At 47.3% G+C, this 17,597-nt stretch overlaps 1 protein-coding gene across 2 annotated transcripts in view; it reads right to left on the reverse strand.

Moving 5' to 3' along the window:
- The window catches only part of F8 (coagulation factor VIII), a 75,029-nt gene that overhangs the window by 44,206 nt on the left and 13,226 nt on the right, over window positions 1–17,597 (reverse strand). For both annotated transcript variants that reach the window (XM_073360566.1, XM_073360565.1), the window contains 5 exons: window positions 17,018–17,089; window positions 13,956–14,051; window positions 12,102–12,323; window positions 10,317–10,584; window positions 7,765–7,939 (listed from right to left, as the gene is read on the reverse strand). In XM_073360566.1, coding sequence (XP_073216667.1) covers window positions 7,765–7,939; window positions 10,317–10,584; window positions 12,102–12,323; window positions 13,956–14,051; window positions 17,018–17,089 — 833 coding nt within the window. The remainder of the gene's footprint in view (window positions 1–7,764; window positions 7,940–10,316; window positions 10,585–12,101; window positions 12,324–13,955; window positions 14,052–17,017; window positions 17,090–17,597) is intronic.

The raw sequence follows: 17,597 nt of genomic DNA on the forward strand, positions 1-17,597 counted from the left end.
TAGGGGAAGTCGAAGTGGGTGGCAACCTAGGCAGCAGTGACCATGAGATGGTTGAGTTCAGGATCCTGAAAAATGGAAGAAAGGAGAGTAGCAAAATACGGACTCTGGACTTCAGAAAAGCAGACTATGACTCCCTTAGGGAGCTGATGGGCAGGATCCCTGCGAGGCTAATATGAGGGGGCAAGGAGCCCAGGAGAGCTCACTGTATTTTAAAGAAGCCTTATTGAGGATGCAGGAACAAACCATCCTGATGTGCAGAAAGAATAGGAAATATGGCAGGCGACCAGATTGGCTTAACAGTGAAATCTTCGGTGAGCTTAAACTCAAAAAGGAAGCTTACAAGAAGTGGAAATTTGGACAGATGACTAGGGAAGAGTATAAAAATATTGCTAGAGCATGCCGGGGTGTAATCAGGAAGGCCAAGGCACAACTGGAGTTGCAGCTAGCAAGGGATGTGAAGGGTAACAAGAAGGGTTTCTACAGGTATGTTAGCAACAAGAAGAAGGTCAGGGAAAGTGTGAGACCCTTACTGAGTGGGGGAGGCAACATAGTGACAGATGATATGGAAAAAGCTGAAGTACTTAATGATTTTTTTGCCTCCGTCTTCACAGACAAAGCAGTTCCCAGACTGCTGCACTGGGCAACACAGCATGTGGAGTAGGTGAGCAGCCCTCAGTGGTGAAAGAACAGGTTAAGGACTATTTAGAAAAGCTGGACTTGCACAAGTCCATGGGTCCAGATCTAATGCATCCAAGGGTGCAGAGGGAGTTGGCTGATGTGATTGCAGAGCCATTGCCACTATCTCTGAAACTTCGTGGTGATCAGGGGAGGTGCCGGACGATTGGAAAAAGGCAAATATAGTGCCCATATTTTAAAAAGAGAAAAAAGAGAACCCGGGGAACTACAGGCCAGTCAGCCTCACTTCAGTCCCCGGCAAAATCATGGAGTAGGTCCTCAAGGAATCCATTTTGAAGCACTTAGAGGACAGGAAGGTGATCAGGAACAATCAACATGGATTCACCAAGGGAAAGTCATGCCTGACCAACCTGATTGTCTTCTACGATGAGATAACTGGCTCTGTGGATATGAGAAAAGCAGTGGATGTGATATAGCTTGACTTTAGCCAAGCTTTTGATATGGTCTCCCACAGTATTCTTGCCAGCAAGTTAAAAAAGTATGGATTGGATGAATGGACTATAATGTGGATAGAAAGCTGGCTAGATTGTCAGGCTCAGTGGGTAGTGATCAACGGCTCAATGTCTAGCTGGCAGCCGGTATCAAGTGGAGTGCCCCAGGGGTTGGTCCTGGGGCCGGTTTTGTTCAACATCTTTATTAATGATCTGGATGATGGGATTAATTGCACCGTCAGCAGGTTCGCAAATGACACTAAGCTGGAGGCAGAGGTAGATATGCTGGAGGGTTGGGATAGGGTCCAGAGTGACCTAGACAAATTGGAGGATTGCGCCAAAAGAAATCTGATGAGGTTCAACAAGGACAAGTGCAGAGTTCTGCACTTAGGAAGGAATAATCCCATTCACTGCTACAGGCTACTGGCTAAGCAGCAGTTCTGCAGAAAAGGACCTGGGGTGACAGTGGACGAGAAGCTGAATATGAGTCAACAGTGTGCCTTTGTTGCCAAGAAGGCCAATGGCATATTGGGCTGTATTAGTAGGAGCATTGCCAGCAGATTGAGGGAAGTGATTATTCCCCTCTATTCGGCACTGGTGAGGCCACACCTCAAGTATTGTGTCCAGTTTTGGTCCCCCCACTACAGAAGGGATGTGGACAAATTGGAGAGAGTCCAGTGAAGGGCAATGAAAATGATCAGGGGGCTGGGGCACATGACTTACGAGGAGAGGCTGAGGGAACTAACAGGTAACAAAAGGAGTTTGCCTGGGATCTGCCTGAGAGGAGGTACGCTAAGGGCTGCATTAAGGAGGCTGTGTTGGTGAGTATCTGAGTGTTGTGAGGACAGTGTGACTGTGTGCTGTGTGCTTGATTGGTTGTTTGAAAAGGGTGGGAACTGGGTGTGCCTTGTTCCAGGTGAGCCTTAAGTGGGCCTGACTGCATAAAAAGCCAGTCAGTTGCGAACCAGCTGAGCAGCGAACAGCAGAGCAGTTAACAAAAGGAATTTGCCTGGGGAGAGCCCACTGTGGCTTACATCTTGTCGGATTCTCTGAGTAATTACTACAACTCCTTAGGAAGCTCATAGAAGGAAGGTAACATGGATGGGGGGTGTTCAGCTGTTGTGACCTGCACTGGATGTGCTATGTTTGTCTTTCTTCCACAGGACAGATGCGACTTTGTCTGTACAAAGTGCAAGCTGGTCTCCATACTGGAAGAGAAGGTTCAAGGTCTGGAGCAACAGGTATTGACCCTGCGGTGCATAAGAGAAACTGAAGATTTCCTGGACGGATGTCAGGATAGGCTTCTACGGGCACAAGGTTCTGAAGATTCAGAGTAGGCTGCACATTGGGGACAGAAGGATGGTGAAGAAATTTGGCATCGTGTGACCTCCAGAAGAAAAAAGGGGAACGTCTATGTACCAGCAGGGCAGATAGAGGTAAGTAACCGTTTTCATGTTATCTCCACAGGTACTAATGCGAAGAGTGGACCAGATGATACGTCTGAGGGAAGGGAGCAGAAAGAGACTCCGCCGATTGGAAGGCATGAGATGCACTGTCCTAGGGTTGGGGGTTCCACAACCACCGCTCCCAAGAGAAGGAGGCGGGTGGTGGTGGTCAGAGACTCTCTCCTCAGGGGGACTGAGTCATCTATCTGCTGCCCCGATCGGGAAAACCTAGAAGTCTGCTGCTTGCCAGGAGTTAAGATTGGCTATGTGACGGAGAGACTGCCGAGACTCATCAAGCCCTCGGATCGCTACCCCTTCCTGCTTCTTCACGTAGGCACCAATGATACTGCCAAGAATGACTTTGAGCGGATCACTGTGGACTACGTGGCTCTGGGAAGAAGGAAAAAGGAGTTTAAGGTGCAAGTGGTGTTCTCGTCCATCCACCCCGTGGAAGGAAAAGGCCTGGGTAGAGACTGTCGAATCATGGAAGTCAACGAATGGCTACGCAGGTGGTGTCGGAGAGAAGGCTTTGGATTCTTTGACCATGGGATGGCGTTCCAAGAAGGAGTGCTAGGCAGAGACGGGCTCCACCTAACGAAGAGAGGGAATAACATCTTCGCAAGCAGGCTGGCTAAGCTAGTGAGGAGGGCTTTAAACTAGGTTCACCGGGAGAAGGAGACCAAAGCTCTGAGGTAAGTGGGAAGTGGGATACAGGGAGGAGGCAGAAGCGTGTGAGAGGGGAGGGCTCCTGCCTCATACTGAGAAAGAGGGGCGATCAGCAGGTTACCTCAAGTGCCTATATACAAATGCACGAAGCCTGGGAAACAAGCAGGGAGAACTGGAAGTCCTGGCACAGTCAAGGAATTATGATGTGATTAGAATAACAGAGACTTGGTGGGATAACTCACATGACTGGAGTACTGTCATGGATGGAGATATAAGCTGTTCAGGAAGGACAGGCAGGGTAGAAAAGGTGGGGGAGTTGCACTGTATGTAAGGGAGCAGTATGACTGCTCAGAGCTCAAGTATGAAACTGCAGAAAAACCTGAGAGTCTCTGGATTAAGTTTAGAAGTGTGAGCAACAAGGGTGATGTCATGGTGGGAGTCTACTATAGACCACCAGACCAGGGGGATGAGGTGGACGAGGCTTTCTTCTGGCAACTCGCAGAAGTTACTAGATCGCAGGCCCTGGTTCTCATGGGAGACTTCAATCACCCTGATAGCTGCTGGGAGAGCAATACGGCAGTGCACAGGCAATCCAGGAAGTTTTTGGAAAATGTAGGGGACAATTTCCTGGTGCAAGTGCTGGAGGAATCAACTAGGGGCAGAACTCTTCTTGACCTGCTGCTCACAAACTGGGAAGAATTAGTAGGGGAAGCAAAAGTGGATGGGAACCTGGGAGGCAGTGACCATGAAATGGTCGAGTTCAGGATCCTAACACAAGGAAGAAAGGAGAGCAGCAGAATACAGACCCTGGACTTCAGAAAAGCAGACTTTGACTCCCTCAGGGAACTGATGGGCAAGATCCCCTAGGAGAATAACATGAGGGGGAAAGGAGTCCAGGAGAGCTGGCTGTATTTTAAAGAATCCTTATTGAGGTTACAGGGACAAACCATCCCGACGTGTAGAAAGAATAGTAAATATGGCAGGCGACCAGATTGGCTTAACAGTGAAATCCTTGCTGCTCTTAAATACAAAAAAAAAGCTTACAAGAAGTGGAAGATTGAACAAATGACCAGGGATGAGTATAAAGATATTGCTCGGGCTTGCAGGAGTGAAATCAGGAAGGCCAAATCACACCTGGAGTTGGAGCTACCAAGAGATGTTAAGAGTAACAAGAAGGGTTTCTTCAGGTATGTTAGCAACAAGAAGAAAGTCAAGGAAATTGTGGGCCCCTTACTGAATGAGGGAGGCAACCTCGTGACAGGGGATGTGGAAAAAGCTAATGTACTCAATGCTTTCTTTGCCTCTGTCTTCACGAACAAGGTCAGCTCCCAGACTACTGCACTGGGCAGCACAGCATGGGGAGGAGGTGACCAGCCCTCTGTGGAGAAAGAAGTGGTTCGGGACTATTTAGAAAAGCTGGACGAGCACAAGTCCATGGGGCCGGATGCGCTGCATCCAAGAGTGCTAAAGGAGTTGGTGGATGTGATTGCAGAGCCATTGGCCATTATCTTTGAAAACTCATGGCGATCGGGGGAGGTCCCAGATGTCTGGAAAAAGGCTAATGTAGTGCCCATCTTTAAAAAAGGGAAGAAGGAGGATCCTGGGAACTACAGGCCAGTCAGCCTCACCTCAGTCCCTGGAAAAATCATGGAGCAGGTCCTCAAGGAATCAATTCTGAAGCACTTAGAGGAGAGGAAAGTGATCAGGAACAGTCAGCATGGATTCACCAAGGACAAGTCATGCCTGACTAATCTAATTGCCTTCTATGACAAGATAACTGGCTCTGTGGATGAAGGGAAAGCAGTGGACATGTTGTTCCTTGACTTTAGCAAAGCTTTTGACACGGTCTACCACAGTGTTCTTGCCAGCAAGTTAAAGAAGTATGGGCTGGATGAATGGACTATAAGGTGGATAGAAAGCTGGCTAGATTGTCGGGCTCAATGGGTAGTGATCAATGGCTCCATGTCTAGTTGGCAGCCGGTATCAAGTGGAGTACCCCAGGGGTAGGTCCTGGGGCCGGTTTTGTTCAATATCTTCATAAATGATCTGGAGGATGGTGTGGATTGCACCCTCAGCAAGTTTGCAGATGACACTAAACTGGGAGGAGTGGTAGATACGCTGGAGGGTAGGGATAGGATACAGAGGGACCTAGACAAATGAGAGGATTGGGCCAAAAGAAATCTGATGAGGTTCAACAAGGACAAGTGCAGAGTCCTGCACTTAGGATGGAAGAATCCAATGTACCGCTACAGACTACGGACCGAATGGCTTGGCAGCAGTTCTGCAGAAAAGGACCTAGGGGTTACAGTGGACGAGAAGTTGGATATGAGTCAACAGTGTGCCCTTGTTGCCAAGAAGGCCAATGGCATTTTGGGATGTATAAGTAGGGGCATTGCCAGCAGATCGAGGGACATGATCGTTCCCCTCTATTCGACATTGGTGAGGCCTCATCTGGAGTACTGTGTCCAGTTTTGGGCCCCACACTACAAGAAGGATGTGGAAAAATTGGAAAGAGTCCAGCGGAGGGCAACAAAAATGATTAGGGGACTGGAACACATGACTTATGAGGAGAGGCTGAGGGAACTGGGGATGTTTAGTCTTCAGAAGAGAAGAATGAGGGGGGATTTGATAGCTGCTTTCAACTACCTGAGAGGTGGTTCCAGAGAGGATGGTTGTAGACTATTCTCAGTGGTAGAAGAGGACAGGACAAGGAGTAATGGTCTCAAGTTGCAGTGGGGGAGGTTTAGGTTGGATATTAGGAAAAACTTTTTCACTAGGAGGGTGGTGAAACATTGGAATGCGTTACCTAGGGAGGTGGTGGAATCTCCTTCCCTAGAAGTTTTTAAGGTCAGGCTTGACAAAGCCCTGGCTGGGATGATTTAGTCAGGGATCGATCCTGCTTTGAGAAGTGGGTTGGACTAGATGACCTCCTGAGGTCCCTTTCAACCGTGATATTCTACGATTCTATGAACTGGGCTTGTTTAGTCTGCAGAAGAGAAGAGTGAGGGGGAATTTCATAGCAGCCTTCAGTTACCTGAAGGGGGGTTCCAAAGAGGATGGAGCTAGGCTGTTCTCAGTGGTGGCAGGTGACAGAACAAGAAGCAATGGTCTCAAGTTGCAGTGGGAGAGGTCTAGGTTGGCTATTAGGAAACACTATTTCACTAGGAGGGTGGTGAAGCACTGGAATGGGTTACCTAGGGAGGAGGTGGAATCTCCATCCTTAGAGGTTTCTAAGGCCCGGCTTGACAAAGCCTTGGCTGGGATGATTTAGTTCGTGTCCTTCCTGCTTTGAGCAAGGGATTGGACTAGATGACCTCCTGAGGTCTCTTCCAACCCTAATACTCTATGATTCTATGATCTTCAGCATTGTCTCCATCTTTTCTGGATTGGTCTTAGGCACACTTTGCCTTGCTATTGCAGGGGGCCTCGGGCACTGGTGCACCTCAGTCCCTCCTGTTCTCTGTCTGTGGCACATAACAGTCTAGTCTCCTGTGGGCTGTGATACTTTGGTCTCATTTCAGTTGTCAGGTTTAGTGTGGGAGCGCTGGGTGGTGCTGGTGGCCTCTGATGGCTGAAGGTCAGACTAGATGATCCAGTGGGTCTCTTCTGGCCTTAAACGCTATGATCCTGACTTTCTTTGAGGTCCCAGTTTCAGTCCGTCCATGGAAGAGCATGGAAATGGCAGAATTGTTAGAGGGTAGGTAAATATTATTTAGACCCATTTTACAGATGGGAAAAGTGAGCCCCAGAGTGGCTGAGACTGATTTTTTAAAACATGGGTTCCCATAATTGGACACTGAATTCATAAGAGACTTGAATAAGTGGCCTGATTCACAGAGGTGCTGAGCACCCACAACTGTCATCCACCTCAAATGGGTGTGTGGCGTTTCTGAACATCTGCCCAATCAAATAAATATGGAGATAAGTGCCACCCGAGTTTGAAGTCTTTGGCCTCAGTTCCTTGCGGTCAGCTACACAGCAAATCAAAGAGACTAGAACTAGAATCTGCTGAATCATAACCTGTTCTCACCAGAAACCCACGCTGCCTCTTGCTAATGATAAACAAGTCAAGCAGCTGGTTAATAAAAGGGTACAGTGAGATAGACTGTGCATATAAAGCAGCCTCCCCCAGGTACTGTACATCCTAAATTACCCGTGCAATCCACACATAGCTGGAGAAGACTGAAGGAAGGAAGAGAACTGTTGGGAGGCATGTACCATGTATGGGTTAGGACGATTACTAAGCACAGCTGATTGCATTAAAGACAAGTCAAGAGCATTGGGCCAAATCCATCCCATGTATATTTCCACTGAAGTCAATGAGGCTTTTACCTCTAGATTTCAGTAGCAATTGAAGGAAAGTCCTCTTCTCTGGTGGACTCTAGCCACTACAAGGGACTCAGTACAGAATCTGTGTTGGATCATAGGCATGAATAGAGAACCAGGAAGAAGAACAGTAATAAATCAGTAATGAGTTTACCCTTCCCATCCCTCTTACCAGAAAGCCGTCTCTCTTTTTTTCTTACCGTAAATTGATCCCCAACTTCTCCTTTAAGGACAGGTCCCAGAATTCCTGTGTCACGTTGATCTGATATCTTGCGGTTCTTAAAGGTCCCATCCCCATATTCCACAAACATCACCTTCTTATACTTTGAACCAATTCGCTGAGGACCAGCTTCCAGAAACTGACTTGTGTAACTTCTACAGGGGAGAGAGGGAAAGGAGAACTGAGTAAGCCCAGGCAGAATTGCCAGGGGTGGGCACAGGAGCTGATTTTTTACTATTATCACCATCATTATTATTATTAATAATTGTATAATAATAAATTTGTTATCATGGTAGTGCACACAGGCCCCAATCATGGATCAGGGCCACATTGTGCTAGGCATTGTACAGAAACAGGATGAAAAGGAAGTCCCTGCCCTGAAAAACAATGCAACAAAATACAACTTTTCCACAACCCTAAGACTGGATTCAAATGCAGGCTATCACTTCTATAAGAGAGGAAGCCTACACCAGATGGAGTTGTAGGACAGTGTTGACCAATATACAAGGGGCTAATTAATATATATATACCCTGGGGTATATATATATCACATTATCAATATGCATTATTCACACCAGATGTATTAATATGCATTAAGCACACAATATCAATATAACATTATATTGTATATATATAGTTCTAGCAGTTATATGGCCTAAAACAGCCTTTTTCTTTCTATAATCCTGTTCACTTATGCTAAGTATCCCATAACAGTTTGCAAAGCTGAAGTCACTTTGGAGTTAGAAAACAGCAAACTTGTCAAAGGCAAAATCCATTAATGTTCTGCCCTGGTACAGATACCTTCTTGGATCAGTATCTGAAGTGCTAGTATCCACAACAAAGATAAAGAAGGTACAGAACAAGTTAAGGAATGGGGACAAAGTGATGTTTGGGTTTTAGTGAAGTGTGAAGGGGTTTGTAACCTCTAAAATCATCCAAAAATACTACCAGCTGAAACATGTAGCTCTGGGAGCATACCTTCTATGTAAGGTGAATTTAACAACAATACGGCATCCCAGAAATTGGTATCGTATTGAACCATTTTTCCGGTATTGGCTTTTAGCAATAAATCTGGCTGATAATGGTTACTGGACTCCTGAGTCTATTTCATAACAGACCCAAGTGTGGGCACGCTATTGACTACACAATTTAACAACAAGAGGTTCGTTAACCGTGTCCGGTCCTGGCAGCAACTGATTACTGTAGCAAAGCAGTGAGCGTGGCACTTGCCCACATGTGCTGGGGTCACTGCCAGATGTGCCAAAATCACATGACCGAGTAACTACTTTGTTTGGCCAAGACAGCATCCTCTTACTGCCCTGACAGCAAGCCTTGACCCTGATCTGGAAGGACCCCCTCTATTAGCCCATTCAGCCCTCGGCTTCCCTGCAGACAAGGGGCCCAGTCAGTGCTAACTGGGAAAGTGAGTTTTGAGAGGTTGATACTTGTCTTTTGGGGGCTGGGCTGAGACTCTCCATGGGAAAGCAAAACCCTGTGACCCTGCTTAATACCCAAGCAAGCTTGCGTGAGTAGAGCGAGTGGGATAAATGGTGACAACTGTCACTACCAGGCAGTGCTGAGTAAGACACTGCTATGATAGAATTCTCAGATTACTGCTACCCAGAAGGAAGTGGAGCATCATTAGGGGCTAATCTTGTCTTGTATCTGGTACAGATCCATCCTCTCAGGACAATGCAATCACATCTCTCATCTGCAAAAATATAGGGCCAAAGGGATCCCTGGTGTATCTCCACTGAAACCAGCAGAGTGGTAGCACAGGAGCACACATGGCTCACCATGGCACCCTCACAGTTTAAGAGGGCAAGGTGGGCTGGGTATTTCAGCACCAACTACAGAACCCTCTGTTCGGAGGACTTGCACCTCACAGTTCCCTCTAGAACTCTACCTGTGCTACTGGTAAGTGGCTTGTGGAAAGCTAGTGACTACTGGTACAGTAGATCAAACAATTCCCTTTCTCCCAGGAGCTGACTGTGTCATTTCCACACCCTTCCCAACCTTTGGCAAGGGACCAAACGGAGCCCCATGCTCCGGTACTGTGCATGCTGCTTCGGGCTATATTAGATTGCTCACCCAGCCTTTATTCTGGGGTAGTCCTTTTTGCCATGATGTTGATGGTATTGTCTAATATAATACACCCTCAGATAGGATTCTTAATGACAACAGTTCCCTTTAGATCAGGTTCCATGGGCAGAAAGTAAACCACATTATGGCTTTGGTGACTTGTATGGCTCAGCCTACCATCTGCCAGCAGCAAGGAATATGGCTTAAATATAAGGGCTAAACTCAGCTCTCACTCCCCTGAGGTTGGGCGAGTATACCTAAGAGAAAAACTTAGCCCACTCTCTTCTTGTCCTGAGCCTAATGAGGAAGAAGTAAGCAGCTCTTGGAAAGGGTCTGGCTGAGGCTTCATGGTGGTTTGAGAAAGAGAAAGAAAACTCAGAGGGGGGAAAAGGGAACAGCTGGCCAAGCCTGTACTTGCCCCATTCCCTGGCCATGCTAACATGCTCTCACCTGTCCAAATAAGTGGGCATTATTGGGGCGTAGTCCCAATCCACCTCCTCAGCTGCAATGTAATGGATCCAGGTCACAGGTTCCTGCTTGGCGAAAGCACGTGCGCCAATTGAGGGGGAAGAGTCACTCTCATCAAACATAATCACTGTGTTGTCCAGATCATAGCTGTCATCATAATAGTCTTCCTCTGGTGCATCTATGGCCAGCCTCATCTTCATCTTGGGCTCTTCCAGGCAGACTTCCACACTGATGTATGCTTCCATGCCAGCTGGATTCAAATGGGCCAGGCAGAAACATCAATGTCTGTCTGTCTGTCTCACTCACTCACAGCTCTGGATATTGTTTCACTAGTATCTCCGGTTTACCTGCCTCTACATCAGATGGACACACAGCTACCTAGCCCTATTATATCTGTCTTGGTAAGTAGGTTGATGTGGAGAAACAGATGAGGATAGTGATTAGGAGAGGAATTAGATAGGTTAGTAGAGGAGGGCAGGGATTTATACGTATGTATCCGTAGATGACATAAGACAAATGTACAGCCAACAGACTCCAGTGCAACCAGATGGGAGAGGCATTACAGCCACTACGTCTGCAAAGACAGAATTAATTATACCAATGATCATTTAAGGAGCTCTATAACACACACTCTACATTGAGGCCTGGGTTAGCTTCCAATTAATTGCTGCAGACTTCTGGAGAAATTTGTGTTGTTCTTTTTGCTTCTTGAAATAACACAGGAAAAAACAAATCTGGGACAGATTCTGGACCAAATTCAGAGATGACGCTAAATAATTCCAGGTGGGCCTCAGTAATTCTCCTCCCTCTTACACCTGTATTATATTGGTATAATACCACTGGCATTCATGGAATCACTCCTGATTTATCCAGTGTAAGGGAGAGGACACTGCTTTAATTTTACAGCCCATTAGACTTCTAAGATGTGCTTATTTCCTGACTTACACATCCACTCATCAATTTGTAACCAACAGCAGAAGTTCTGAGTTTCCCGCAGGCCTAAAGGAGTCGAAGATGGCAAATCTCACAAGTCTAATGGCTGGAAGAGAGGATGGTAGCAAGAAAAGCAGTAGGCAGGGGTAAGAAGGTGCAGAGGCACCGACTTCCTGAGTTCCTAGAGGGTGCTCAACCCTGTTCCACTCCAGGCCTAGCCTCTACTCCACCTCTTCCCCCAAGCCCTGCCCCCATCCCGCCTCTTTCCCCCGGTTCCGCCCCGCCTCTTCCTGCCCCCACTCTTTCCCCTCCTCCCCAACGCCTTGTGCATGCCGCTGAACAGCTGATCCTCGGCGGGCAGGAGGCACTGGGGGGAGGGAGAAGAGCTGATCGGCAGGGCTGCTGGTGGGTGCTGAGCATAGGGTGACCAGATGTCCTGATTTTATAGGGACGGTCCCGATTTTTGGGTCTTTTTCTTATATAGGATTCTATTATCCCCCAACCCCTGTCCAATTTTTCACATTTGCTGTCTGGTCACTCTAGCTGAGCACCCATTTTCTTTTTTCCGTGGGTGCTCCAGCCCCAGAGTGCTCACAGAGTTGGTGCCTATGAAAAGGTGTAAGTTAAATAGCCCCACTCCCACTTTCAGCTCCTCAGTGTGCCAATTACATCAACCTTAGACCCCCTTGCAGATCAATAGAGGGGGTGTGACTGGGTCTAGGCGAGTCTAACTGAGCATGAGGGAGCTGTGAGTCTTGTCACCTCACACATCTCTGATTCCAGCCCATCCTCTCTCTCCTGATCCCTCCCAGTCTGATGGCTGGTGGATGTTACCTTGCTGGTGGGCCGGGATTTGACAAAACATTAGGAACCTGCCGCTGGTGGTGGGCATGGTCTGAGCGGTGAGGAAGGTGGCCGGTGAGATTTCTAAGGTTGTATGCCGGTGGCTCCTCACCAAGAATGTGTGGCCCTCAAAGAAAATAGAGTGCACTTCCGGGGCAGTACCCAGCCCAATGACGTGCCAATAGACTGGTCTTTTCTGGCACAATTGGAGATCTGCCAGAAAGGGAGGGGAAATGCACCAATGAGAGAACAGCTCATAGAATCACACAGTTATAGCCTCCACTCCACCCAGAGACACCAATGGGCCAACCCATACAGGTGCTAAGCTCTGGAAACCTGTCGTGCCAGGATCTCTGACTTCTGTTGGGTCTTATGCAGGAGGTCAGACTAGATGATCATAATGGTCCTTTCTGACCTTAAAATCTATACACTTTTTCTTTTAAAGAAAATTTGCATTCTGGAGCAGTTATCCAGCAAAGGGAAAACTCTGCAATCATGAAATGTATAGGGCCCTGCTTATGATTCATTTTGCACCATATGGCACATTGTCCAGCAAGGGGAACATACCACATATGGCTGTTCCTTGACTCCTCCCTCCTGCTGACCACCCTCGCAATCACACAGAGATCAGCTCATGCATTGCCGGCCACCGTTTTTTTGAAGCAGCTGGTACTGGTCACTGTTGGAGACAGGGTACCAGGGGGGAGGGATAGCTCAGTGGTTTGAGCATTAGCCTGCTAAATCCAGGGTTGTGAGTTCAATCCCTGAGGGGGCCATTTAGGGACCTGGGCCAAAAATTGGGGATTAGTCCTGCTTTGAGCAGGGGGTTGGATTAGATGACCTCCTGAGGTCCTTTCCAACCCTAGTATTCCATGATTCTATGAACTGCAGATGCTCAACACCTCTCATAATCTGGCCCAGGGGAGCAAGGACTGAGCAAAAAAAGAGGGACCAATCCTGAAGTGAATGGGAGTTTTGCCATTGACTTTAATGGGAGATGGGGTCAGGCCCTGATTAGGAACTTCAAGTTCTGTCCTGTAGGAATTAGGGATGGAAAGGACTCTCCATCTGGAAACAGTTGTTGTTCCTCTTCACTTCTCCCCCTGCTTTTTCCTCAGGCAGACTTTTGGGATACAATTCTTGACTCTGCATCGGTAAAGACACCTGGGCACTTTGCCGCTAACTACCATGGGAGTGTGACTGGGCCCTTCAAGATGGAATCGAGGTAAAATATTGCTGTGTTGTCTACTCCATCCCTGGTCAGTGCTGGATTGTCCCCTGATATATTTCCTCAGTGCTCCCTTTACGCTAGTGTTAGAGATCCCCAGCGCTGAGACTGCCACCCGTTCATTACTATAATGCGGAAAGACTACAAGCAGGGCCCGGTGTGCTACACTCAGTGCAAACTCTAGTAGGAGACAGTCCCTACCCTGGAGAGCTCCCAGGGTAAATAAGACAGACAAAGGGATCCCTAGGGAGGCTAATGCACAGCCTAGCAGATCATAGAATATCAGGGTTGGAAGGGACCTCAGGAGGTCATCTAGTCCAACCTCCTGCTCAAAGCAGGACCAATCCCCAATTTTTGCCCTGATCCTAAATGGCGCCCTTAAGGATTGAACTCACAATCCTGGGTTTAGCAGGCCAATGCTCAAACCACTGAGCTATCATTCCCTCTAGTCTCACCCTCAGGAATTTTTTCCTGGCTTCCAGTCTAAATATCCCTTCTCTTCAGGTGACCCTATAATCCTGTTGTGCCACTCTAAGCAATCTCCCTCCTGCACTGCTCCCAGACCCTCCTTCTCCCTCATCCTCCCTTCACTTCCCACACTCCTCAGCATCCAGTACCGGGCAGAGAGCCGTTGATATAGCCGTTGATAGCATGCAGCTGAGCCAAGGACCGAGGAGTTCCTGTGCGGTTGGGCTCTGGGTACCAGCTCTTCCCTGGGGAGAGAGACAAAGAAGTTCAGCTGGAGAGTTTTTAGCCAAATGAAATTCATGGTGTGTGATCTACTGCGAGAGCTGAGGCCTCAGCGTCTGGAGCCTTGGAATCCTGGAGTGGGCAGCAGTGTGCTCTCGGGTGAGAGCCCCTCACGCTGGCACTCAGTCCCTCAACTGTTCATTCTCCTAAACTGGGGGGCGCCAGGTCATGCGGCCAGGCCTTTCCAGGTCACAATCAAGCTGCTGGTCAAACACTATTTTTTATTCTGATTGATTTATCCTGTCTGGTTGGATGTGCTGGGTCCAGCGTGTTTCTGTGAAGGACAGGGCTCCTTCAGAGCTCTGCCTTCAGTATATTTGGAGTGACTGCAGCACAGCACCTACACACTGTTGTTCTGGGTGCTAATCAGTGAGGCCTTGATGCAGCAAAGCAACTCAAGGACATGCATGACTTGCAGCATGTGATGTCAGCGGGACAAGTTAAAGTTAAGCATGTACCAAAGTGCTTTGCTGGGTCAGGGCCTTAGCACTTGGATACTGTGATGATGTGTGGATTCCAATTCCCTGAGATAGCGAGATACTTAGATTACATAGAGGCAGTGTATGGGGGCCGGGGGGGGGGGGGTATGGCACTAGATAGATAGCTAGATTCAATTTGATAGGGTTGTCAAGGCTGATTCCCCACTCTGGCACTTCAAGTGCAGAAGGTGGGGGCCCACAAGGACGCTAAAAATTAATACTTGCCACTCCAGGCTTGTATTAAACTGCCAAGGTTACAGCTTTTTTCTGACCTTGGATTGGTAAACCACCCAAGTGCAAAACCACTCTGATAAACCAGGAAGGTGCACTTGGGAATTCCTTCCTGTGGGGTACCCTCAAGCCCTTTCAGACCCTCCTCCAGGGAAGAGCTGAGGAAGAAAACAAAGAAAATCAGCTGTTGCTACCAGCTAATAAAAAACAACATGTGCACAAACCTCTTAAGACACAGAACTCTAAACCGGTTCTTAAAAAAGGTAAATTTTATTAAAAAAGAAAGAAAGAAAATACATCTGAAAGCTCCAGCTATTGCTAGATTTAAAAAGAGCAAATACAAGAATTAAGCATTAAAAATAGCTCTCTTGAGGTCCAGCTTAAAGGTTAAAAGCAAAACAAAAACACGTGGGGTTAGCACAGAGGAATCCACAAGCCATAAAAAATAAAAGGGATAAACCTAATCCCGTCTTTCTAGACACTTCCTAATCTACTTACATATCTGGGGTTTTAGATGAGTAGCTTCTAGGTATGATACTGATGATTTTTCATACCTGGCCCAAAGCTTCTTACAGCATCACTGCTCCCTCTCTGCTTCTCCCCAAGAACAACAACAGAGAGATAAAAGGGGAGTCTTGTTTCAATTTTAAAAAGTTCTAGCCTTCCCATTGGCTCTTTTGGCCAGGTGCCCACTCACTTCCTTTTACCTATGCATCGCAGTGAGACTTTTAATCCTTTACAGGTAAAGCAAGTAGAGAACGGCAACCGAGAGGGATTTTATAGCTAACTGGTTGGCTGCATCCATAAAAGGGAGCCCCCTCACACTTCATTTATCACAAGGGTGTATGGCACTAGCTAGCTAGCTAAGATAGATAGATAGAGGGGGTGTACGGGGATAGATACATACAGGCATACATAGAGGGGGTGCATGGGGATAGATAGATTAGATTAGATTAGATTAGATTAGATTAGATTAGATTAGATATGTGGGTGTGTATGGCGATGGATGGATGGATGGATGGATGGATGGATGGATGGATTTATCCATATATACATACATAGAGAGTGTATATGGGGATAGATTAGATTAGATTAGATTAGATTAGATTAGATTAGATTAGATATGTGGGTGTGTATGGTGATAGATAGATCCATACATACATACATACATACATAGAGGGGTTGTATGGGGATAGATAGATAGATAGATAGATAGATAGATAGATAGATAGATAGATAGATAGATAGATCAATTAGATTAGATAGATACGGGGGTGCCTGGGATAGTAAGGGGCTGATCCTGAGAGGTGCTCAGTTTTCATTGCAAAGTGCTAAGTACTCTCTATTCCCACTGAAGTCAACAGGAGTTGAGGTCGCTCAGCACCAGTAAAGCTCATCACAATCTAGATTTCCTCTATGGGTTTGACTGCCCTGTTGTCTGAAGGCTGTTTTTTCCATATGCTAGGGGGAATGCAGGGGCTGGCAAAAATTCTTTGCACCTGGACATCTTCAAGTGATTTAGAGTCATGAGGGTCCAGCTCTGAGAATAAAACCAGTGTCCCAGTAACTGAACCTCATGGCCAGGTGGAGGTTATCTTCCAGAGCTGTGATGCAGGAGACCAGATTTCAAATACCAGTCCTGGTGTCTCACCCCTCTGGCAGAGTGGGGAGTTTAGACTGCAGTCAGAGGTGGGGCTGCAGCGTAGGGATACAGACCCACACTAGCTTTGGTCTAACTAGCTCGGGTAAAAATAATAGTGAATCCACAACTGCCAGGGTAGCAGCTTGGGCTGTACAACCTCACTCAGGACCCTGAGTACATGCTCAAGCAGCAAGCCTGTGTTGCTGTGGATTCATTGCTTATTAGATCAAAGCTAGCTGTGGTTTATCCCATGTGCTGCAGTTACACCTCCGATTGCAGTGTCAACACACCCAGTGTGTTCAGACTCAGCTCAGGAGGCAGCTCTGCAGCCAATCAAAAAAAGAGACTTTGTTCTCCAGGGCCGCCCATCCAGCACCTTCTGCCAGCCTTTAAAAGCAAATAAATACATCAAAGAAGGAAATACCCAGACCGTGAACTCCAGCTATGCTAAGGTGCGTTCGGCCATGCTGGCTTTGTTTGTAATATTCCAGATGTGGCACAAATTCTCCCAACCAGCAGAATCTGACTACCCTAAGCCAGGATACAGGATCTGGCCGCCCTCATACCATGTATTTACCTTCATCAATCACCGAGAAGAGCAACACGAATTCTTGCAATGTGCCCTGGGTTCCGTCTTTGGTCAGGGCTCCTACAAGCAAGAGGAGAGAAAGAGATGATGCTACTGTTAAAGAAACAGCAAGGGTGGTGTTGTATCTCTCTCTTCCCCTGGAGACCTTTTGTTCAACCTCTTGGAGGTAGCGAAGCCATTGCCAGGGCTTGCATGGGTTTGTGCTGATCTGGGAGGGGTACTCAGGAGGGAGCCTAATTCTTGCCTGCCATTGCTCATGGTCTTTGTCCAGTGCATGGAGTGATAAGGAAGTCCCCTTATCTGAAGAGCCAGTGCTGTGGCCTGGTGATCCTAAGGAGAAAGGCTCCTAGGGGAAAAGCAAAGGCTGTCACGAAGGCTCCCTGGTCTAGGTACTGAAGGGATAGTTCAATATGTCCTATCCTGACTCCCTCTTGTACCATACAGGATTTTATTTAATCACCTGAAACAGCCCATCTTATCTAGATCTGTGCTAAGTTGGCATCACCTTTTGCTCCTATGCACTTCAGGTACTACTGGGAACGAAGTTTTAGTCAATCTCCATTCTGGC

Source organism: Lepidochelys kempii, chromosome 9 (assembly GCF_965140265.1).
Source record: "Lepidochelys kempii isolate rLepKem1 chromosome 9, rLepKem1.hap2, whole genome shotgun sequence".
NCBI lineage: Eukaryota > Metazoa > Chordata > Testudines > Cheloniidae > Lepidochelys > Lepidochelys kempii.